Source organism: Pipistrellus kuhlii, unplaced genomic scaffold, assembly GCF_014108245.1.
Source record: "Pipistrellus kuhlii isolate mPipKuh1 unplaced genomic scaffold, mPipKuh1.p scaffold_m20_p_3, whole genome shotgun sequence".
Classification (NCBI taxonomy): Eukaryota; Metazoa; Chordata; class Mammalia; order Chiroptera; family Vespertilionidae; genus Pipistrellus; species Pipistrellus kuhlii.
The window spans coordinates 77817901-77843552 of NW_023425529.1; the positions used below are offsets into that span (position 1 = coordinate 77817901).

At 36.8% G+C, this 25652-nt stretch overlaps 1 protein-coding gene across 4 annotated transcripts in view; it reads right to left on the minus strand.

Annotated features, from left to right (window-relative positions):
- EEA1 (early endosome antigen 1) overlaps nucleotides 1-25652 on the minus strand; it is a 135058-nt gene that overhangs the window by 102931 nt on the left and 6475 nt on the right. For all 4 annotated transcript variants that reach the window (XM_045588333.1, XM_036455146.2, XM_036455149.2 and 1 more), the window contains exon 2: nucleotides 1693-1785. In XM_045588333.1, the coding sequence (XP_045444289.1) occupies nucleotides 1693-1785 (93 nt within the window). The remainder of the gene's footprint in view (nucleotides 1-1692; nucleotides 1786-25652) is intronic.

Consider the following 25652-nt stretch of genomic DNA (forward strand, 5'->3'; position numbering starts at 1 on the left):
TAGACTTCTCCCAAATTAAAAATTTCTCCTTGAAAACACCACTAACAAAATTAAAAGCAAGCCATGGAATGAGAAAAAATATCAACATCACATATATCTGATAGAGGTGTAAGGCCTAAAATTAAGGCCCAATATTAAGTGCTGCCTTGACAAATGATGAAATGGAGGGGCTTCAAATGGCTTAACTGCAAGTTCCCCTCCCCACTCTGCTCTTGCAGATAAGGTCCTCTAGCCAATCAACCCTCTTTTCCACAAGAAACAGGGCATGGCTGGCTTATTATACCTAAGTATGGAGTTTCAGTTCCCCACCGCTCATGTCATAGGTTGAAGCTCAACCATTGAGTCACACTGGCTGGGCAACAATTATTAATAGATTTCTTTCCAGGGTTATAGCTGGGCACTTTAAGTTCGGAGTGTTTTTTTAAAGACATTTCCTGAAACTTGTTCTTTTTTTTTTTTTTTTTAAATATATTTTATTGATTTTTTTTACAGAGAGAAAGGGAGAGGGATAGATAGTTAGAAACGTCGATGAGACAGAATCATCGATCAGCTGCCTCCTGGACATCCCCCACTGGGGATGTGCCTGCAACCAAGGTACATGCCCTTGACCGGAATTGAACCTGGGACCCTTCAGTCTGCAGTCCAACGCTCTATCCACTGAGCCAAACCCGTTTTGGCTAAACTTGTTCTTAATGAGTTTATTTGATATTTTACTTCTTATTCTCACAATCTTATATTATAGTAAATACTACAGCCCCAATGTACAAAATTCATGCAAGAGGCTTGGCCCTGGCCCAGAAGGACATCCGGAAGGTCGTCCAGTTATGCAGTCTAATTAGCATATTATGCTTTTATCATTATAGATATATATACAGTACATGAAGACAAATGAAGAGACAGATGGTCAGAGAGAGAAAAAAAAAAGAGATGAATGGTTAGAAAGAGAAATACATCCAAAAATACACATGAAAACACACACACACACGAGAGACTCTTTAACCAAGAGGAGAAGGGGAAAACAGAGAAAAGGGGACTAGGTGGGTGGTACCATTGCACCCAGAAAGGGTCAACTAACAAAAACTATCAGAGCAGAATATGTATAGATCTCTTAGGGACAGCATTACAGGTGGTTTTGTGTTCTTCTCTTTCCTTTATTCTTTCTCCATAATGTGCAAATATTGTTTGTTTTAAAAGATAATTGTAATAAAGCAGCTACTAAGGTTGGTTTCTCAAAAATGTAAGTTATTTCTTTTTTAGACATTTTCTTTCTGTTAATTTTAATAAGCTATCAAAGATAAAATAAAAGTTCTTACAAAGACAGAAGATAAAACAAAAGTTCTTACAAAGACAGTCTATAAATTTTAAAGATAATTTTTCATTAGCTCAGCAGTTCATGACAGTACAAACACATAACTAGATAGTTATCAATCAAGAATTCTTTATAAATTGTGTTATACTTATTAGTTTTATGTTATTAAGATGAGATGTCATTAGCAATGAAGAGATATTCGCAATATTATTTTTCATTCTCACAACTAAGTAGCAGTATATGTCTATAAGTATGATTCAAAAGTTGCATTCCTTTGTAGGAAAGACCTATAATAATTTTTCCCAAGAAACTTTAAATTACTACTCATTACTCCAAATATTTGCTATTTTCCCTTAAATAATATTGACAAATTATTTTCATACCTCTGAAGAGTTTTCATTATTGACATCCCCTGTGTTAATAGGAGTTGCTGATGAATCTAAATCAGAGCCTTGAGAGCCAACTCTCCCAGGAGTCTGAAACATAAACAGAAGTGGGTGGGATCAAAGCAGATATTAACAATATATTCACAAACTATTTAACAACCTAATTAGTAATCAGGTCAAGGCTAACACATAAATAGATGTGTCCTCAATAATAATGAACAGTATTATCAGCTATTCTTTATTGAAAATTGACTGTACCTAATACTGCATTAAGATCTCTATAGGTATTATCTCATGTTTAGTCTTTTTAACTAAAAATTTTACTTTTGGATACAGTGCTCTATAGTTTCAACTCACTTTCAGAACATCTTATTTAATTACAATGACATCTCTATAAGAGGTAGGACAAATATTATCTCTATAGGTAAAACAGATTCAAAGCAGCTAAAGCAAGCATGTCAAACTCACAGCCCACAACAAATAGTTTTGTGTCCCAGCCAATATAACAGTATGTAAGAAACATTTTAATAAAAATTTCATAACTTAATTTTTACAATATCCTGTTATACATAGTATTAATAACAAACTACAACGTTCACTAATGACTGATCACTATAATCGTGTTGCATTCATTTCCCTTACGTGCCTTACGAGCAGGCACACCATTTCTCTCCACTAACACTAGCAGTGAATATTTTAGCAGTTGATTTACATGTTATTAGTCTTGTACCGACTTGTTTGGTGTGCACAAGAGGAAATATCTCGCTTTCGAAGAACAAGAAAAATAGGTTTGTGTTTCGCTTATTAATTTGTGCAGTTATTCAATGTCTGGTAAGTTAATGTTCAAGAAAAAATATTAATTTTTATTAAAATGTCCTATTATTTTATGTTAACTATTACTCATTTATTTTAGCCCTTTGTATTCAGCATGTCTCTATCGAAATAAATCTACATTTCTATGAAAATTTCTATGAAAAAAATGGTTTTTTGCAGCCCACATAAACTTTAACCTTGTTTATTTGGCCTTATGTTAGCCTTTAAGTTTGACATGCTTGAGCTAAAGAATTTCTTAAGATTGTATTGAACAAAAATTAGAAAGAAGCAGAACTAAAATGCTGATCTGATTCCTCTTGCATTGCTCTCTCTACCAACACCAACTAAACTACAATGATTTGAGGGGTGCTAAAAAGATCTACACATTAGCTGGTCACATTATTTAGTCACCCAGCAATTTACCATCCATACCAACCATTACCAGTCTGTCTCAATACTTGATATTCCATAACATCAAAGATATAGTTTGTAAGACTAGAGTTTTTTTCTCCACTTCAACCTTTATCATCTAACTTTATCATTCAGTAATACCCAGGAGTTACCATAAAGGAAATGTAGATCTATTAAAACACTGAGCAAAAAAATACAGTCAGAGCACAAGGACTGACTCAATAATCCTTATTTTTTAAAATGTATGGTATTTAATATATACTATCATTCCCAGTTTACACAAGAGGGAACCAAGGTAGAGTCTAAGAAACTTGCCCAAATTCACATGACTAATAAACGAAGAAAAAAGTTTAGCTCAGGCTTTCTGACTTTTAATCAATAACTTGCAGTACTTCTCTACTGGACATCTTCACTGAGATGTAATTCAAGCATCCAAGATCTAGAACAATTCACTACACATTTTCCTCAACACACTGTAATAATCCTATTATCATCTGTAATAATAATCCTATTAGCATCACTGGAAAAAGACCCTGTTGCAATTTGCCTAAAATAATCCTATTAAACAGACCTAAATAAGCCCGAGAATTATTTGAGGTATTTACTTCAACCAAATAAGGAGAAATCTACAACATATAAGCTACCCTAGATTGCTGGTAATATATAAACATACTATCAACAACTATATGATTGATATAAAGCAGCATTAATCTCTGCAAACACTGCTATCAAAAAATCAAATTTCCCTGGTCAGTTTTCAGTGGTTAGAGTATCAGCCCACACACAAGGTAAATGTATATACCTGTGTTGCATTGATCCCCACCCTGATTAGAGTGTGAGGGAGGAAACCAATCAATGAGACTCTCTCCAATCCAATGTGTGTCTCTCTCTCTCTCTCTCTCTCTCTCTCTCTCTCTCTCTCTCTCCCTCTCCCTCTCCCTCTCCCTCTCCCTCTCCCTCTCCCTCTCCCTCTCCCTCTCTCTCTCCCTTCCTCTCTCCCTCTCTTTCTCTCTTCCTCCCTCTTCTCCTCCTTCCTATCTTCTCTTCTTTCCTCCCTTTCATTCTCTCTAAAAATGGAAAACGTATCCTTGTGTGAGGACTTTAAAAAAATTTTAAATACAAACTTTTGAAGAAAGAACAGCACTTTACTGTGGAAAAAAAATAGCAAACAAAAACATCATTTTTTTTTACTATATCTATCACAGAAGTTTTAACAATATGAAGTTTCTTTGAAATAGATATTTATCTATTCAGGTTAGTTGTATAATGAATAAAATTAAGTAATCTACAATTGCACTTTTGTAATCCAAAGTAACCAATATCTGTGTCTTACAATTCAATCACTATATCTAATAATAGAGAAAAAAAACAGAAACCAAAACAAATATCTATTATAATATCATATAAAGAACAAATATAGAGAGGAGCATCGATTTTTTTCTAATATTTGGTGATATGCTGAGTCTGAGCTTCCAAATTCTCAACATCTCTCCTCATCCCCAGCTCTACATATGACTTCATTCTAGAAAAGATCAAGAAAGAAAAGAGCAAAATTTCATTGGGAAAATTACATCATGTTCACAACCTAATTGCTACTAAAGATAAAGAACCTCATCTCTAACTTTCATCTACCTTCAAAGCACTAAAGCTCACTAAAATGATAACTAGAATAGTCTTTGCACACAGAAGAGCCATAATAAATGCTCAATAATAAAATGCACAGCCCATACCACTCTAGCTAAAACTAGATAGCAAACAAGGAACACCAGCCAGAGTTAATAATGAATTAATTTCCAGAAAATTTTAAGTTAACTAAAAATAAATTTTTGCTTTGCAAAATTCTTTGAAAAAACCATTGTTGTTGAATAGTACACACTTCAAACTTAGCAAAATTATTTCTGAAGCCAGAAAGAATACAAGTATTAGACATTAAATGACATACTACCTCGAAATTCAGAGATTCACAGACATTTATAATGATCCTATATAATAAAAGGCTAATATGCAAATAGACCAAATGGTGGAGCAACTGGAACAACCAAACAACTGGTTATTATGATGTGCACTGACCACCAAGTGGCGTGTGTGGAACATAAGGGCATTGGCTGAGGCGGGATAGTGGAGCAGGTGAGTGGGGCACCAGACCAAGGCAGGCACTGGTCACTGTCACTCCACCTCCCTCTGCTCCTGAGGAGTGATCAGGGCAGCAGCAGCTGTTCACACAAACTGCTGGTGCCAGCCCCAATTGCTCCACACCATCTGCAGGTTGGAGCACGGCCAGCGCCTTCAGCTCATGGGAGCAGCGGTAGCAGAAGTGGGGCTACCAGCAGACAGGGGACCCGGACCCTTGGCAAGAGGGGCTAGGCTGAGGAGCGGGGGATGGGCCAAGACCCGCCCCTGTGCCTACCATAACCTTGAGGCCCACAATTCCTTTCAAGGTGTATGAATTTGTGCACTGGACCCCTAGTTTCTTATAAAAAGTAACTTTTAGCACTGATTTTGTTCATCTATTGTATTTCATCCTCAGCCCACTCTAAAAACCAATTAGAAAGATTTTCACAGAGTCAAAAAAGTCTGAAAAGCCATATATACAAACCTTGTACTACAAATGGATAACCAAAAAATATTTAAGGCCCTCACTATCCTGTTTCCACTATTGAAAACTAAGAAATTACCACATAACAAATAAAGTGAGAATGTGCTGGAGGCTAATTCCAGCAGATCATAATTATGCAAGAAGTTCATCAGAAGGCTGATGGGCCCTAACCAGTTTGACTCAGTGGATAGTGTGTTGGCCTGCAGACTGAAGGGTCCGGGGTTCGATTCCGGTCAAGGGGCATGTACTTTGGTTGCAGGCACATCCTCAGCGGGGTGTGTACGAGGCAGCTGATTAATGTTTCTCTCTCATGGATGTTTCTAACACTCTATCCCTGTCCTTTCCTCTCTGTAAAAAATCAATAAAAATACTTAAAAAAAGGAAGGGAGGGAGGGAGGGAGGGAGGGAGGGAGGGAGGGAGGGAGGGAGGTTGGGAGGGAAGGAGGGAGGGAGGAAGGAAGGAAGGAAAGGAGGAGGAGGAAGAGGAGGCTGATGGATCTTGGGGTTTCAGCAGGGGTGAAAATCTGCATATATTATTACCTGCTGCTGAAACAGCTGTAGGCATTTCCCCTAACCTGAAAATATTTTCCTATTTATCAAACTTTACCTATTTGCATTCCTAAAGGACCAATGCATTTCCTAGAAAATAAAAAGCTATGGGTTTGAGATTCAGAGAGCCCACTTCACTAGAAATTTATATTTCATGTCTAGTCTCTTTATTCAATTTATGCACAGCCCTTCTCCAGATTCCTGAACCCTTGCAGCTGCAGAAAGACCTCAGAATTTATAGCACCCGAGACAAGGACATTTGGAGAAGATTTCACCTGCGTGAAAAAAGGAAATTTACCCAGGAGAGGTGAAGGATCACCAGTAAAGGCGCGGATGGATCACTGGTAAAGGTGAGGTCACTGAAAATTCAGTGGGGAGATTCACTGCACATAAAGCCCATGCCAAGCTTTGGATTTTGCGAACCAGAGAGGGCGGGAAAGTCTTTTGTTTCAAACCAGGCTATAAGGGGGAAGAATTTGGTTCAAAGGCAAAAATACCATTGTAAATTTTTAGCTTCCATGCTCAAGGATAAAGAAGTTGAAATGTGAAAAGGCACTTTATTAAATCAGGCTCAAGGAAAAAGAGTACTACTGTCATTTTTTAACTATGTGGGTTCTTGTTCAAATTGCAAAATATCTAATTTGTATTGAGGAGCAAAAGTCTGTGTGGAAAGACTTAGCAGCTAGAGAGGATGGAGCTGTTAATCCTCTTGCTGAGGAACTTTCTGATGCTTTGTAATTTTTATTACCATAGGACTCCTTGGGACAGGCAGATTTTAGCTAAAATAACTTTAATGGCCAGTCAATGCTATGGAGAGCGGAATAGGAAAAGATTCAGGAAAAGAACTATGATTTATTAAGTCTTGTGTTATAAGTGATTGCTTGTCTGTTTTATCTGTAATTTGTGTTTAATGTTTTTATCATTAACTTATTAGGCATATCTTTAGTTTAACTGGGTAAAGAAACACAACCAGATCATTTACTGAATTTCCCCAGAGGAACTAGGATGTGCGGGTGGGCAGACATGTGGAGATCCTGTAAAATGGATGCCCACTCCCCAGAGTGCTAAGAAAAGTCTCATCTTCACCATGATTTTTGTTTCCCAATCCATCACTTAAAAATTTTTGCTGAATTTAAGGGATGCATCTGGGATTTCTGTACTCAAAAACAGAAACCTAACTTAAGGCAAAAAGCGCACACAGTCGGATTTTGGATTTTAGATAGTTTGGGGCTGAGTTTAAATCTCTTTAAGGATGCTACAGAATGAACCCAAAGCTGTTCTTTCCTCAACATGATGGTAGAGATGACCCAAGGAAAAGATACAGGCAGGTTCTAAGCAACAAGATTGGTATTTCCATAATGAAGGGTAATTTGTAAATAATAATAAACCGCTTTCCAAAGTTAACCTTAAGGCCACTAAAAGTCAATGTTATCTCTGTTACAGAATTTGTCAAAGAAAATACCTTGGATAATAATAATTGGCTTTAAAATCTCAAAACTATTGAAACATGGATAGAATAGATGCATCTAAAATAAAGGATTTGTGGTGGGGCTTTTTTCAGTGATAATTACAAGGGATGAAGGTCCAGTGGCCCAGGGAAACTGGCTCTGCTCTCTGATGGAGGGGGGAGCTGGCTATCCTCCTCCCAGCAGGAAAAAATGTGGTAGTTGTACACCAAGCAGCTGGGCAAAACTTCCTTCGCCAGCCAGAAACGTGGCTTTCCAAGAGTAGCTGGCAACTCAGAACTTTGAAGGTTACTGAATTAAATAATAAAATTTAATAATTATCTAGATATTTTGAAATGACAAAATACTGAAATGTTAATCTGAGTTTGCCTCGTATACAAAAATCTAGAGGAAATAATTAAATCTATTAATTAAACATGTCTTGTACTTTTGAAGTATATCCTTAAAAATATAAAGGTGTTACTAATCTAAGAAATGATCATTATTTAATTTACCAGCTAAAATTTAAGGCTTTTGTGATCTTTACAGCATTCACAAGGAGTAAAAATTACTTTGGCCCTACTTTATAATTGTGGAAATAAAGGATAGAGGTGTTAATTCACCCTAACCTGCACAAGGTACACCTGCACAAGTGCAATATTCTAACTGGGGTCCATCTGCTCGGTTAGCTATGGTTGTGTAATAAACTACTTAAATCTCAAATAAATAAATAAATAAATAAATAAATAAATAAAATTTAAGGCTTTTAAAAGTTCAAAGTTCAAATTGAGTTGGGAGAAATTATATAGCTGTGATAACAAAATGCATAAAGTATAGAAATTTATTTTTGAGAAAATAATTCTTGTATTTTTTCTGAAGAAATTATTAGTTCAAAATATAATCTGTGTGGTAAAATTTCAACCTATGGTATAATATTTTCTGAAGTATAATAATTTATATAGTATAATTTAAAACAAGGATTAATTCTATGGTCTATGGTCTGAACCAAATTTTTAATTGGTTTTAAACTTAATTGATATATTTTAGAATAATTATAAAAAGTATATAATATTTAAATTTTATATTGAATTTAATTTTAATATAGTTTAAATTTAATTTAATAATTTAAACCATATTAATAATTTGATTTAAATATTTAATAATTTAATTTAATAAAATTTAATATTTAAATTTTATATTAAATTTAATTTTAATAGTTTAAATTTAATTGGTATATTTTAGAATAATTATAAAAAGTATATATTTAAATTTTATATATGTGTGTGTGTGTGTGTGTGTGTGTGTATTTTATTGTCTTTCCAAATTAAATTTCAAGACTTTGGATGGCTTTTGAAGCATTCCAAGAGCCCTGAAGTGGTTCAAGAATTTATTCTCTCTTCTTAAAATAAATAATTTTTAATTAGGCTGATTTAATATACTTGAAATCACGTGGAAAGCTTTATCAAATAAAAATTAGTGACTATATTTTATTCATATACATATATTTTAAATGTTATGGGGGTTTTGGCCTCTAAGGGAGGGCAAGACAAAGTAGCTAAATATTTAAGATTCAGCAATGGAATTTTAAAGATAGAAGCCCCAGACAGCCTGCTTTCAGATAAATTGGGGGGATGGGACAGCATCTATACCTCATAGATCAAACAAATAAATTTGCTTACTTTCCTTTTCAATAAAGATGCCTACTTTAATTATTTAATAAATTAGCTTTTTAAAATATAGTCAAGGTCTCATATAATTTCCGTTAAATGAGAAGCCAAAATGTTAACCAATTGATTCTAGTAAAAATAGTTACTTAGACCTCCCTTAATCCCTCTGTGTATGCAAATAAGCACTACTCAAAAAGAATGCTGTTTAAAAGTAAAATTTAAGCTTAATAAAATGGAAACAGATTTTAAATCTCTTCAGCTCAAACTTATAGGGTAAACTGAAGGTTATTATTCAAGCATTAAATCTGATCATTAATAAAGTCACCATAACTAGAGAGTCACTTAAAATGTAGGCAGCAGTATCAGCCAGCATTTGAAAAACATCCAAGTATGCTGCTCCATTTAAGAGAAAGAAAAAAGGTTTTTAAAAGAAACTTCCTAAGTGTGGCCTAGAAATTACTCTGGGAGGAAATAAAGGGAGGTTTCCTTCAAATATCTGGAAAACTGTAATTAAAAAGTTAATGTATTGGGCCTCAATAAGAAAAGTATATGATTTGCATTTTGTCTCTCTAGCAAAGCTTATGTAGATATACTCAGAGACTAATAGCATAAGTTCAGTTAGTATCATAAAGCTAGAAAATAAGCCTTATTTCAGAATAATTTAAATTGGCAAATTAAAATAAGTGAATGTTCAGGAGAACTTAGTTGCACTAGGCAGGAAACTATTCCTAAAGCATTAACAATTTTTTTACTGATGGTTCATCTCATAGTAAAGCTGTTTAACATGCAATGATTCCAAACAAGTCATATTTCTATGCAAAGAATTGAATTAAAAAGCTATCAAGACTGCATTGCAGGATTTCCAAAAGCCTTTTAATATTATTAAAACAAAAAAAAAGGGGGGGGGGTTTATAGTGGAGTAATCTCCTGTAAGTAAATTACATCAAGCCTTAAATTACTTATATTTTTACTTTAAAAAATTTTTTCACTTAATAATGCTAACGGCAAGACACACATGGTATCAGAATAAGCCAAAGAAAAATGGTTTGGGCAAAATGAAAAGATCCTAAGTCTAATTTATAGAAAAGATTCCTTTATTAACCTTTGATCAAGAATATGTTGTTGTTTTTTCACTTTTTTTTCTGTTTATTTTTTTAATAATAAATCTTTGTTGTTCAGATTATTACAGGTGTTCCTCTTTTCTTTCCCCTCATAGCTCCCCTCCACCTGATTTCCCACCCCAATCCATGCCTTTACCCCCACCAGTCTTCATCCATAGGTGTAAGATTTTTGTCCAATCTCTTCTGGCACCTCTCAGACCCCATTCCCCCTGAGAATTGTCAGTCCACACCCTTTCTATGTCCCTGATCTTATTATATTCACCAGTTCATTCTGTTCTTCAGATTTTTTATTCACTTGAGTTTTAGATTCACTTGTTGGTAGGTATGTATTTGATGTCTTTTGTTGTTCATAATATTTACCTTTACCTTTTTCTTCTTCCTCTTCTTAAGTAATACCCTTCAGCATTTCATGTAATCCTAGTTTGGTGGTGGTGAACTCATTTAGCTTTTTCTTGTCTGTGAAGCTCTTTATCTGACCTTCTATTCTGAATGATAGCTTTGTTGGGTAGAGTAATCCTGGTTGTAGGTTCTTGCTGTTCACCACTTTGAATATTTCTTGCCACTCCTTTCTGGCCAGCATAGTTTCTGTTGAGAAATCAGCTGACAGTTGTATGGGTACTTACTCCCTTGTAGGTAAATAACTGTTTTTTTTCTCTTGCTGCTTTCTAGATTCTCTGTCTTTTCCCCTTCGCATTTTAATTATGATGTGTCTTGGTGTGGTCCTCTTTGGATTCCTCTTGTTTGAGGTTCTGTGCGCTTCCTGGACTTGTAAGTCTATTTCTTTCACCAGGTAGGGAAAGTTTTCTGTCATTATTTCTTCCAATAGTTCTTCAATATCTTGCTCTCTCTCTCTTCTTCTGGCACCCCAAAAATCCAGATGTTGGTACACTTAAAGCCATCCCAGAGACTCCTTACACTATCTCACACTTTTGGATTCTTTTTTCTTTCTGTTTCTCTGGTTGCGTATTTTTTGCTTCCTCATATTCCAGATCTTTGGTTTGACTCTTGGGGTACATTGATCTACAGTTGAGTTTCTGTATATTCTTTATTTCAGACAGTGTATGCTTAATTTCAGACTGGTCCTTTTCCACTCTTTTTTTTTTTTTTTTTTTTTTTTTAGTTTATTTTCCTCCATCTCTCCCATTCGTAACATGCTTCTGTGACTCTGCATTTTGGCTGCCTCCCTGTGTTGAAGGAATGGTTTTGTATAGTAGGTAACCTATAGGGGCCAGTAGTAACTCAGCTTCTCCAATCACCTGAGGTGGTCGCTCTTGGTACACCCCTTTGTAAGCTGAGTGCAAAGTGTTGGTGTAGTTAAGCCTTGATTGCTGTCGGTACACTGGGAGGAATTGACCTCCAGGCCAACTGGCTGTGAGGACCCGCTGTATCTATAATGGAAGAACTGCTGCACTGGAGACACACTTATGGTGCAGGCCTAGTTTCAGTGGGGTTTTGGTGCTCAATGAGTCTGCCTCCCGAATGTGTCACTTATGGATGTGAGGAGTTGAAATCTGGTGTCTCACACTGACCACTAGGTACACTGGCTTCTGGATCTCCAATGAGGTGCAGTTCAGCTACTGTCTGAGGCCACCCTAAAGGAGTTACAGCGAGAACCAGTCCTCTCCTCCCTGCTTGGAGCTTGGAGGCTTTAGAGCTGTCTGCACCAGGTTGCAAGTTTGATAGTTTAAACTGCAATAAAGAAGGCCATTCATATGCAAAGGCAGCTGCTTGGAGCTTGGGTGTGTTTGTAGATTGTGTGGGGCGGGGTCTCAGGGCATCACGAGGCTAGGGCATGGCAAATAGCAATGGCTGGCAGTGAGTGTCTCTGCCTGTCCAACCAGGTCCCCGTGTTTCACACCCCAGCAACAGCAAACAATTATTCTTGCACGGAGCTCTGCAACCAAGCTACCCTCACTTTCTGACCCAATGGTAGACAGTCCAGCTTCTCCCCAGAAACTGGATTTCAGAGAGATCAGAAGCTTGTCTCTCTTAGGGGTTGAAGAAAACAACATCCGCCGCCATCCGCCCGTATCGCACGCACACCCCCATACCTGTTTTTCAGCACTTGTGCCCTGAATGCTCTTTTCTCTTTCCGTCTAGTTGTAGAACTTCCACTCAGCCAGCTTTCCCGTGGTTCTGGGTGATAGACGTTTGGTCTTTTAGTTGTAGTTTTGAAACTGTTGTGCACAGCATCAGTTTAGATGTTTACCTATGCCGCCATCTTGGATCTCCTCCGAGAATATGTTTATATATTTCCAGAAAACTCCTCCAAGCCCATGTGGATTCCTGCAGCAATGGATCCGAAAGAAGAACTAACCAGACTACTCCAGCCATAGATGGTGGTGGCCCCAAGCAACATGCTGAGGAGTCAGAGAAAAAACAGACCAGAGATGGAGGATAGTAAAGACGCCTTGCCACGCTAGTAGTCAGCAGCTGTGTGTCACTGCAGGTTGCCTGGGACAAAGCCAAAGAAGGTCAGACCTGCATTGCCATTGACCACTGTTTTTCCACCATCCAGAAATAGAATATCATTGCTGTCAGGGCACAGGGGACAGTAATTAGGAAAAGGACTCAAAGAACTGTTGGCCCAGAAAGAAGCTTACAGCAAACTGATTCCTTTGATGCCTGGCAGCAATTTAAAGAGACATGAAAGAACTCAATCTTTTCCATTGAATTTAAAAATCTTAAAAGGACCCAGCTCTGCAAATGGCATACATTCTTGTTAAATTTATTAAATCAAAAAGAATGATATGCTGGAGGCTAATTCCAGCAAGTCATAATTATGAAAAAAGTTCATCAGAAGTCTGGTGGATTTGGGGGCTTCAGCATGGGTGAAAATCTGCATATATTATTACCTGCTGCTGGAACAGCTATAGGCATTCCCTTAACCTGATAATCTTTTCCTATTTACCTGATGCTGGCAGAATAGCTGAAGGAATTTCCCCTAACTTGATATCTTTTCCTGTTTATCAAATTTTACCTATTTGCGTTCCTAAAGGGTCAATGTTTCCCAGCAAATAAAAAGCCGTGGGTCCAGAGATTCAGAGAACCCATTTCACTAGAAAGTGGAGCCTCCCCTGGTTCCCCATGCACCCCAAATTTGTATTTCATGTCTAGTCTTTTTATTCAATTTACACACAGCCCTTCTCCAGATTCCTGAACCCTTGCAACTGCGGAAAGACCACAGCAAGAATGTATATTTGCAAATGACAAGAACTATTTCATGGGGGCGGGGGTTAATTTCATGGAAAGAATCCCAGGCTTCCCCTGCAAGTTTTCATGCTTGATCTCTTAGCTTATCATCTACTCTTTCTAGGTGATCACATTTACTCCCTTAATTTTAATTATCCCCCAATGCTGACAATAATGAAATTCTAAGTCTAATCCAGATCCCTGCTGAACTTCAAATGCCTACTTTCCTGTCCTGCTAAATATCTCCACCTGAATTGCCTTGAAAGCACCCCAAAGTTACTCAAAATCAAATTCATTATCTTTTCTCAGAAACCTTTTACCCATCTGCAATCTCTATCTCAAATTATAGAAACACCTCACACCCATCATGCCTAAATCCAAAATGTATCACCTCTCTTCCTTAACATTCATATCCAAAGATCACAATTCAATCACCTGCATAAATTCTGAATCTATCTTTCTCCATCTCCTTTGCCACTATCTTAGTTCAAGGTACCACCATCTCTCACCTAACCTACTTTAGCATCCTACACCTCTACACCCACATTTCCAATTGCTTCCTAATTGGTTTCCCAAAGCACCTGAAATGAATCACATCCAAAATCAAACCCTTCATTTATTAGAAACTTTTACTGTCCAAGGGAAAAGCTTTTATTTTCTATGTTCTCTAACTTAGTTAATAATAATAATCCTCATTTATTTAAAATGTCAGTTAAAATCTAACAGAAATAAATATTTGTACACAATTTTCATAGCAGCATTATTCACCATAGCTAAAAATGACAACATCCAAATGTCCACTGATGGGTGAATAAACAAAATGTGGTATATACATATAATGGGATATTATTCAGCCTTTAAAAGAAATGAAATTCTAAGACATGCTACAACATAGATGAACCAAGAAGCATTATGCTATGTGAAATAAGCCAGACACAAAAGGACCAATATGTATAAAACTCCACCTATATAAGGTACCTAGAATAATCAAATTCATAAAAATAGAAAATAGAATAGTGGTTACCAGAAGATAGGGGGTAGGAGGAATTGTGAGTTATGGTTTAATGATATATATAGAGTTTCAATTTGGGATGATGAAAATACTCTGGAGACCCTGGTCAGGTGCTCAGTTGGTTAGACCATCTTCTGGATAAAGTTGTGGGTTCCATCTCTGGTCAGGGCACATGCAAGAATCAACTAATGAATGCATGAATAACTAGAACAACAAGTAGATGTTTCTCTCTCTTCCTCTCAGTCTCTCAAATCAATAAATAAATATTTTCCAAAAAGAAAACCGTCCTAGCTGGTTTGGCTCAGTGGAGAGAGCATCAGCCTGTGGACCAAAAGGTCCTGGGTTCAATTCTGGTCAAGGACATATACCTCAGTTGCAGGCACCTCCCCGGCCCAGGCCCTGGTTAGGGCTTGTGCAGCAAGCAATCAGTTGATATGTCTCTCTCACATCAATGTTTCTCTGTCTTTCTTTCTTACATCTCTAAAAATCAGTGGGAAAATATCCTTGGGTAAGGATTAAAAAATAAATAAAAAAGATACCCTAGCTAGTTTGGCTCAGTGGATAGAACATCGGCATGCAAACTGAAGGGTCCCAGGTTTGATTCTGGTCAAGGGCACCTGCCAGGGTTGCGGTCTGGATCCCCAGGACTTAGCTTGCAGGAGGCAGCCGATCAGTGATTCTCTCTCATCATTGGTGTTTCTATCTCTCTTTCCCTCTCCCTTCCTTTCTGAAACCAATAAAAATATATTTTAAAAAAAGAAAGAAAAATATTTTCAGGTGAGGAAACAGGAGGAGAAAAGAGGGATGGAGAAGGGAACAGCTTAGGGGCAGATAGTTGTCACAGTGGCACAATATAAATGTGCTTAATACCACTGAATTATATTCTTTAAAGAGGTAAAATTATAAATTTTATATCACAATTTTAAAATGGCTTTAAATTTTAAAAGCCTAACTGAATCTCAAGTTGATGGTATAGCCACACAAAAAATAAATATCTCAAGTGATTTAAGAACATAGCATTTTGACTACATAGCCTTAATGAGATATAGTATAAGGAGAAAAAGAGGCTAAAAAAAAAAAAAAGTAAAAAATGTTCAGTAATCTTATTATTAGTAATATTAATATTGTCACTTTTTCATACATATAGTTAGAAAAATTAACTATGTTAATGTCACAAACCAAGAAATCCATTATAAAAAAAATACAAAATTAAAGAAAAACCATTTTATAATCTTATATTTGAATTCATTTTGCTTGCTTTTATATATCTTTAAATATGTATTTTAAATTGTATTTACTTAATTCTTGTCACTTAAAAGTTTAAAATGATATTAAAAATAGATATAGATATATGAATATAGATCTTAGTTCTTATCCTTTAAAAGCTTAAAAGCAATAACATCTCAGAAGTAATGAGCACCTCAAATACCCGGCCAGTAATATCTAAATAGCATTCCCCACTAAAAGGAAGCAGACTTTTTGAAGAAATGGCTGATTTCCAGGGTGAGAGGAGAATTTTTACAAGATAAACGAAGGATACGGTGTGCCAAAAAGCAAAAAAGCTATCAAAAATTAATAGGGTCCTGTCAAAATGACAAGTCACTTTGGAGGCAATTCCACTAGCTAAAGCTGGGACAATTTGCAAATCAAAATTCACATTGACCTCCAATGACTGAAAGCCACTAACTATATATAAATCCATGAGTTCATAAATATAGTATATTAAAAAATCCATAAGTTCTCTTTTCTCAAGGAAAAGGTCAAAAAACAAATAAACCCTGTTGATGACTACTAGAGTAGTGTAACAACTCTTATTCTAAAAATTAGTAATTAAATAAAAAGAATTAAGCATTCAATCTGACTTTCCAGTATGCACTGAAATTCATGGTAACCAAACAATAATGGTTGATGTTGAAAAGATGTCAATATGTAAAAGAAGGTATAAAAAGTTTCGAAAATCACCATTTTGTAACTTTGGATAATATTAGTTTCCAACTTAAATGACATAAAGCCATCCCTGAATCTCCCCCCTTCGGATAAATCTTTCTGCCCTTTAAGTTCTACAATATTATCTCTTATTTATACTTCTCTTGTAACATGTACTTATAATATAATGAAAAAGAAAGCAGTGTCTACTGTAGATTGTTACAGTGATAACCCTGGATGAATGCTCTTGTTTAGTCTTCTCACACATGGACCCTGGACTGGCCATACTTCCTTGCCCTAGTTGATGGTGGAGTAGCAAATGAGATACAAAGAGAGACTTCACAAAGTGCTTTCACAATGGGATTTGCCCTCTTATTGCTAGAAATTCTTCTTTTAATATAAGCCAAGGTTAGCCTAGCCTTAGACATGTGTGGCCCAATAAATATAATTAGCAATCTGAGTGAGGCCACTTAGACTATCCATCTCAATCAAACCAAAAGGTAAATCCAGCGGTATGAGAACTCCAAGAGAGAGCAGCAAAAGAACTACTCAGATAAGCTTAGCACAAACTGTTGATCTATAGAATCTACAGCAAATAAAAGGTGGTTGTTTTAAGCCAGCGATAGCCAACCTTCAGACCTCATGGACCACCAGTGATCTGCAGACCACCAGTTGGCAACTGCTGTTTTAAACCAAACCAAAGTTTAGAGGGTGGTTTGTTATAATGCAATATATATAATTACATACAGTAGATGTAATGTCATATCTTCAAACCTTTTTTGAGAATGGGAATCCTATTGAGATATTTACCACAATTTCTAGTAAGGACACAATTTAAAGTATCCAACTGAATTTAACCAACACATAGTAGCTTTCATTCTTTAAAAAAGGTTTGCATTGTTAGTATAACTAAATGCAAAATATGCACAAACTCTCTGGCTCATTGTTAAGTGATTGCTGAGTGGCTAAATTCACAAAAGTATCGGGTCTAGTAATAATTAATGTCGTTTTTAAACATTCGTTTAAAATCTTGCTTGGCGTTGACTTGTATTGACATAACCTTCAAACACGTGGTATCTACAGAACGTGTGAAGTGCAATTAACAAGTTTTGCTTGAAAAAGTTTGTGTTTGGTTTGGTTTCTGTTGCAAAACTAGGGCTAAGAAGATGGCGGATGAAGAGCATATTCGGCACTGCATGCTTTACGAGTTCCAATTAGGAAGAAAAGCAAGTGAGGCTGCAAAAAACATCTGTAGTGCTCTTGGTCAAGATGCAGTTAGCGCCAGAAAATGCCAGCGTTGGTTTGAGAAATTTCGCGAAGGAAATTTTTCGTTAGATGACAAGAGTGGTTGAGGCCGTGTGTCCAATTTTGATCAAGAAGCTCTTCAAGCTCTTTTGGTGCAAAATCCTCAAATTACCCAACAAGAGCTTGCGACAACTTTAAATTGTTCACAAAAAACAATTTCCAATCAATTGCGTGCACTTGGCAAAGTCCGAAAGTTTGGAAAATGGGTTCCTCATGAGTTGACTGACAACAACTGTAATCAAAGAGTCACAATTTGCAGTTCGCTCCTCTCTCGTCAAAACCGTTTGCCGTTTTTAGAGCAAATTGTTACCGGAGATAAAAAATGGGTGCTGTATGTTAATTTGAAAAGGCGGCCTCAATGGTTGGACAAAATTGAGGCTCCGCAGCCCATGCCAAAACCTGACTTGCATGCGAAAAAAGTGATGTTGTGTGTTTGGTGGAATTTTAAAGGAATTCTTCATTATGAACTTTTACCATCTAACCAAACCATTACAAGTGCAGTGTATAGTGCCCAATTGGAAAGGTTAGCCCAAGCTTTAAGAGAAAAAGAACCCGCGCTGATTAATCGGAAGGGCGTAATTCCTCACCACGATAACGCACTACCGCATACTGCAAGAATCACTGCTGAAAAACTGCGCCAGTTGGAATGGGAAGTTCTCCCTCAACCTGCATATTCTCCTGATATTGCCCCTTCCGATTACCATTTGTTTCGTTCTTTGCAAAACTTTCTTCTTGGAAAAAAATTTAATAATGAAGAATGCCTCAAAAATGCATTGACCGAATTTTTTGCATCAAAATCACAAGAATTTTACAACAGAGGGATTAAAATGCTTCCTGAGCGTTGGGCACAAGTAGTAGAAAACAACAGCAACTATACTGTTGATTAAATTTTGTTGTATTGTTTAAATAAATTCGATTTAAGAAAGTATTAGAAAACGACATTAATTATTACTAGACCTAATATCATCTATATATGCACAAGCATGTTCACTGCAGTCTTGTTTATAACAGCAAAACTGGCAACAAACTAAATGTCCTTCAATAGATTAAATTTTTATAATCCACACAATTGAATATAATGTTATCCTATGTAATAAAAGGCTAATATGCAAATAGAACAAACGGCAGAACTACTGATCACTGTGATGCACACTGACCACCAGGGGGCAGATACTCAATGCAGGAGCTGCCCCCTGAAGGTCAGTGTGGTCCCACAGGGATCAGTGATCAGCTGGAAGCTGTGCTCATGCCTGACAAGCGCAGCAGCGGCTGTGGGAGGGAAAGTGTGGCATGGGGGGCAGTGACGGCAGGAGGGAAGGGAAAGCACCGGGTGATGGTGGGAGGGAAAGTGCGGGGTGGCAGTGGAAGAAAAAGCATGAAGTAGGGGATGGGAGGCAGAGGCAGCAGAAAAAGCGTGGGGGGGGGTGGGGGAGCGGCGGCAAGAGAAGTGGTGGTGGCGGGAGGGAAGCCTGCCAGAAGCCCTGTTCTTGCAGGAATCTTCCTGCAACTGGCCTCTAGTTAGAAATAATTATTGGAGAAAGAACCTTCCACTTTTTTTACACTTTCTTTTCTTCTAATCTGAACAACTAGCTATCAGCCTCAAACTTCATATAAAATTTAAGCCCTTTCCTGCTTGTTCTAAATCTTCAACCTTGAAAACAGTCACTAGTTCTTTTTATCCCAATCTCCATTGTAACTCTAACACCTTTAATTTTGTCTCATAATTTATTTTTGCTAACTACCTTTGTGTCCTCAAGAGTTCCTTCTCATTTCTCCACTTTCTCCTTAAAGACTTTTACAATATTATGACCTTGACCTAGAAAACTTATAGAACCATATAATTCCACAGATGCTTTTCTATCCATTATAAAACCGTGTACAATAGTAAGCTTCATTACAAATATACATTTAACTCTAATTCATTTATATCAGCTTTCAGCTAAGAACAATTCCTATTTTCTGAAATGTGAGAAATTCCACATAATTTAATCATCTACAGCTTTAATGATCAAGCAAATATAGTGACCTATATTGTTAAATTATTAATACTAAATTGAGAATGATACTTATTCAATTTGTCTTTCAAAATGGCTGCTAAAAAGCTATTCCACCTGTTGCATCTGATTCCAGCTCTGTCCAAAATTTCTCACCATAAGTACACAATATAATTCTGCATCCTAAGTCTTTCCTACCTAACTTACTGACACACCATACTACACTATGCCAGAGAAGGGGTTTAGATGCATATGCCTATCTAAATGCAATTGTTCTTGCTTTCAGCAGACCCACCTAAATATAGGAACAGTGATTCAGAATTTAGAAAGTAGAGTCACAAAGACCTGAATTCACCTGGTCGGCATGGCTCATTGGTTGAGAGTCGACCTATGAACCAGGAGGTCATGGTTCAATTCCCAGTCAAGGCACATGCCTGGGTTGCAGGCTCAATCCCTAGTGGAGGGCATGCAGGAAGCAGTAAATCAATGATTCTTTCTCATCATTGATATTTCTCTCTCGCTCTCTCCCTCTCCTTTTCTGTCTGAAATCAAAAATATATTAAAAAAAAAAAAAAGACCTGAATTCAACTTCCAGTTACCCACTTAGAAGCTTTATAAGTTTACTTAACCACTCTAAGCTCCTAATCCCATTTGTAAAGTGGAACTAATAATGTCCACAGAATTGTTGTGAGGATGAAATGAAATAGAATATGTAAAATGTTTGAATCAGCCCTAACCGGTTTGGCTCAGTGGATAGAGCTTCGGCCAGTGGAATGAAGGATCTCGGGTTCAGTTCCAGTCAAGAAGGGCACATGCTGGGGTTATGAGCTCGATCTCCAGTAAGGGCATGCAGAAGGCAGCCAATTAATGATTCTCTTTCATTCACTGATGTTTCTTGCTCTCTCCCTCTCCCTTACTCTCTGAAATCAATAAAAAAAAATATTTTTTAAATAAAATAAAATGTTTGAATCGGTGCCTGGAATTTTGTAGATATACTATCAATAGTAGATACTGATTGAGTGAATCTCTCCCCAAAAAGACCTAGAATCAAATTTTAAAAGCTGGAAAGCATCTCAGAAAGCAAATAAAAAATCAAGCATCTCAGAAATAATGTTATAACTATATAACTTCAAAGATGAAGAAACTAACCCCCATAAAGTATAATTGGCTTACTTAACATCACTATCTAATGGTAGAGTTGCAATTAAAACTTAGGTTTCCCAGGTCCCAACTCAATATTCTAGAGAGAAAACTACTGTCTAAAATGTTTCTAAATCATCCCTCTGATACTCATAAAGACACAATTTCTCTAATCTCAGCTTCTTCATTGATAAATTATAGGGACAGGACAAGATCATGGTCCTTAAAGCTCTAAAATTCTCATTCCGTGATTCATATGGGCCCTAAATATATTTCCAATCTCTGTATTTGCTTAGCTTTCTTATGGATACTTTCAAAGTTCTAAAATTTATTTGGTTATTAATAGTTACACAAAAGTAATTTACCTCTCAAAAGCAGCCCAGTTTAAAAAAAGAAAAAAAGAAAAAAAAAGCTAAGTCAATAAGAGACCAAGTCTATTAAACTAATTATAAATTATTACCATGTTTCCCCGAAAATAAGACATCCTCCAAAAATAAGACATACTTACAGGTTTCCTTCTGAATGAAATATAAGGCATCCCCCCAAAAATAAGGCCCCCCCCCCAGGCTAAACATGAGAGATTTGGTCCACTGATTCTGAAAGAAATGGAGTCACAAGAAATTCACCAGGAAATTCAGGAATTGGATTGTTAAGATGATGTTCCAGAAGATGATGACATGATTGTCATTGAATAAATGAGTGAATTCTTAATATTGTAGGATTCACAGTTTGTCTGGTTTGTGTTGACAACTACCATGCAGGTAATAAATTTCCTTTATTTTCATTTAACAATAAATGTGTACCATATTCTTCTTCATGGAAAAATAAGACATCCCCTGAAAATAAGACCTAGCGCATCTTTGGGAGCAAAAATTAATATAAGACACTGTCTTATTTTCGGGAAAACAGGGTAGTAACTAAGTTGAGTTTATAGACATCATACAACTACGTAACTCAATATTAAGTAAAAGAAAAGTTTTTAAATACCTAACATTTTAAACTATCTAACATATAATTAATATTGATTTATATATTTTAAACAATTTTAGAGTACTGGATATTTTGATTCAACAAATATGAATAGACAGACACAAAAATATACCAAAATAAGGATTCAGAATCTAGTTTTGAGAGGCCACTTTTCATTTTTTAGTCTGAAAATCACTTGAGGGAACTGGGAAAGGTGCTGATAATAAAATTTCCTAAGCAAAGCATCTATGGGCCATGTTCAAAATCCTAGCAAATATACTTGAAGACATTTTACTTAGCATTTTAGAATCTAACAGAAATTCTTATCTACTCCCCATGGATTCCTGTTATAAAAGATATGTAGAATACCAGTTTCAAAGAAGTAAAACACAATATTCATCCTGAATTTTTTACAAAAACTATCCAAAGCAGATGACTTGTAATTCAGGTTCCCAAGAAAACAAACCTTGAGACTGAAATCTGCAAGCAGGAGGTTTACTGAGGTATGCTCTCAAGAACATCTGTGTGAACACAAGGGGAGCCAAGTAAGTCCACACAGGGATCGGGCCTAAACGGGCAGTCAGACAACCCTCTCATAATCTGGGATCACCAGCTCCTAATCAGCCCCTAACCACTCCCATGCCAGCCTGATTGATGCCTAACTGCTCCCCTGCCAGCTGTTTGCCCCCAACTTCCCTCCTTTGCCAGCCTGGTCACCCTAACTGCCCTCCCCTGCAGGGTTGATCACCCCCAACTGTCCTCCCTTGTAGGTTTGGTGCCTCCCAACTGCCCTCCCTTGCTTGCCTGATCACCCACAACAGCGCTCCCTTGCAGGCCTGGTGCCTCCCAAATGCCCTCCCCTGCTAGCCATCCTGTGGTGGCCATCTTATGTCCACATGGGAGCAGGATCTTTGACCACATGAGGGCAGCCATCTTGTGTGTTGGAGTGATGGTCAATCCGCATATTACTTTTATTAGATAGGATAGAGGCCTGATGCACAGGTGGGGGCCAGTGGGATTCCCTTGGGGCGTGGGGCAGCCTGAGCGAGGGGCCTGTGGTGGTTTGCAGGCCAGCCACGACCCCGGGCAACCCAAGAGGAGGCCATGGTATCTGGAATTTATTTACCTTCTACAATTGAAACTTTGTAGCCTTGAGCAGAGGCTTAGGCCAGCTAGGGCAGGCAGAAAGCTTGTCTTCCATTGCCTGGGAAACCCAAGCCTCCCTCCTGCTCTCTGTGGCCATAGCCATCTTGGCTGGTTTATTTGCATACTCGCTCTGATTGGCTGGTGGGCTTGGTTGGTGGGCGTGGATGGTGGGTGTAGCGGAGTGATGGTTAATTTGCATATTAATCTTTTATTAGGTAGGATAGTATAAAGTCCAATACTCTTTCCAGTCTCATCTCTTATAACTATTCCTATCCCCATGCAGAAATACTCTTGCAATTACCTGGTCCCTGTCTCTAAAATGCCTTCTCTCCATTGCTCTTCCTTGCCTTTGTCACTCTTCTAGCTTCTGCAAGGCCTTCAACAATCTTCATTTCCTATCTCTGCTCCAATTCTCCCTCACCCTCCGACACATAATTACTTTTTCTTTGTACTCAAATATTTCCTGGGGATCTATTAACATTTATCAGATTGCTTTGTGATTATTTAAGAATCTGTTTCCTCCCATTAAAACTCAAGAATTTTTTATCCCTAAGCCCAGCAAAGCAATTAGCACAGAATAAATGTTCAATATGATGAATAAATGTCTACACACACACACAAATGGAGATTTATTAAAAAAAAATAACAAAAAAAGTTAAAACAAGGGAGTGATGATAAGTGTTCCTTGAAGAAATTTAGTGTGTATAATAATAACAACACCAATCTTAGCAGCAGCTAACTTTTATAGAGAGCTTACTGTGTGCTAGATACTGTTAAGATCTTTATATGTATTGATTCATTTAGTCCTCACAACAATCCTATGAGAAGGGTACTAGTATTCTGACCATTTTAATGAGACACAAAGAGGTCAAGTAACTTGCCAAAAAGCTACTCAGCTAGTAAATGTGGTGTGGATGCCACACAGGTAGTATGGCTCCACAGTTCATTCTTAACCACTAAGTTATATTATCTTTACCTCACGCAAAGATAACTGTGATTAGAAGAGAAAACTTAGTTCTAGCCATGATAACTCTTCCTTATCCTTAACATACTGAAAATAAATCTATACAGAGAAAATTAACCCTACTTTTAAAAATTCATATCAATAAATAAGTAATAATTTAATGAAACTAATCTGGGATGCCTTCATTAGCATCTCAGGTTAGATCAAGGCCTTCTTGCTGTGTTCTCTTGGGGTTCCCTGTCCTTTTCCTTTCTAACAGTCAGCCAAGGATTTGACCATATAATTATGTGATTCTTTCAACAGTTCTTCTCTTCTCCTCTGGACACTAAGCTCCTCAGAGTGCATGACTGTTTTACTCAACAATATGTCCACAGCACATAGTAGACCCATAATATAATAGATATTTGGGGAATATGTTCAAAAGGTCTGCCCTATTCATCGCCTTTTTTGCAGCTAACATAGCCATCATTCTATGATAAATAATAATTAAAATATTATGCCTAAAATATTAAAATCACTTCTATCTGATCTCTATACTCCCTATGGTTTTAATACATCACACGTAACACTGGTAAATTAATCTGTAACACTGGCAAATCAGTCTTCCCAAAATATTCTTTTTAATACTCATTTCAACAAATATTAACTCCTACTATGTGCCTGAAGAAAACCAGAATATAACATCCCAAAATATGCTACTTGGATATACTGCTTATTTTTAATTAAAAGCACTTAAAAAACATCATATGCAAAAAGGTAATTCTGACCCTTTTTTGTCTTCTTGAAAGAAAGTAAAAGTCCCATGTGAAAGTTATCCTCCCTGTACCAATAGGGTAGAAGCCATCCTTATCACCAGAGACAGAATTTGGAGCTGAGAAACCGATATAAACATACATTGTTAAATTCACTGTTATCATCCTAGTTATTTCTTCACCATTTACCACCCCTTCCCCAGAGCCACTGGTCTTGTCAATTCTTCACAAATGTTTTATTTTTTTGTCTAAAAGGTCTATACACTTTCTGTTCCGTTCATTTATTTGGGTCTTCATTCTCTTGTGAAGGTGCTCGTATACATGTAAAAATGTGTATGCTTTTCTCCTGCTAATCTGTCTTATTTCAGTTTAATTCTCAGGCCAAGCCAAAGGCCCAAAGAAAGTGGAAAAGAACTTTTCCTCCCCTCCGTGCTAAATATATTTCACTGTTTAATAAAATCTTACTGATTTCCAAATGTCTACAGAATAAAGTTCAAAATTTCAGGGAGATTTGTCTGTTAAAAGAAACAAGAAGGAAAATCACCCCAAATCTTGGTCCCTAATACCATTCCCCACTAAAAGGAAAAGGACTCCTCAGAAAAATGGTTCATTTCAGGACTGGGAAAGGGTAGATGAAGGATGAGCCTGAAATACCTTTTTAACGCAGAAAGTAAGGAAGAGCTTAAAAAAAAAAAAAATTATAGAGGAAAGGCAGGGGAGGATATGTGGGTGGGAAGATAACAACCAAAGAACTTATATGGCTATATGCATTACCCATGGATACACACAATAGGGTGGTGAAGGAGGAAGGGGCGGGCTAGAAGGGGTCAATAGACGAAAAAAAGGGACATATAATACTTTCAATAATAAAGATTTAATTTTAAAAAATGATAAGGCCATCTTAAAAGGGCTGCTACTGTTCAAATCTGAATTTGAGCATCAAAATGATTAAGTA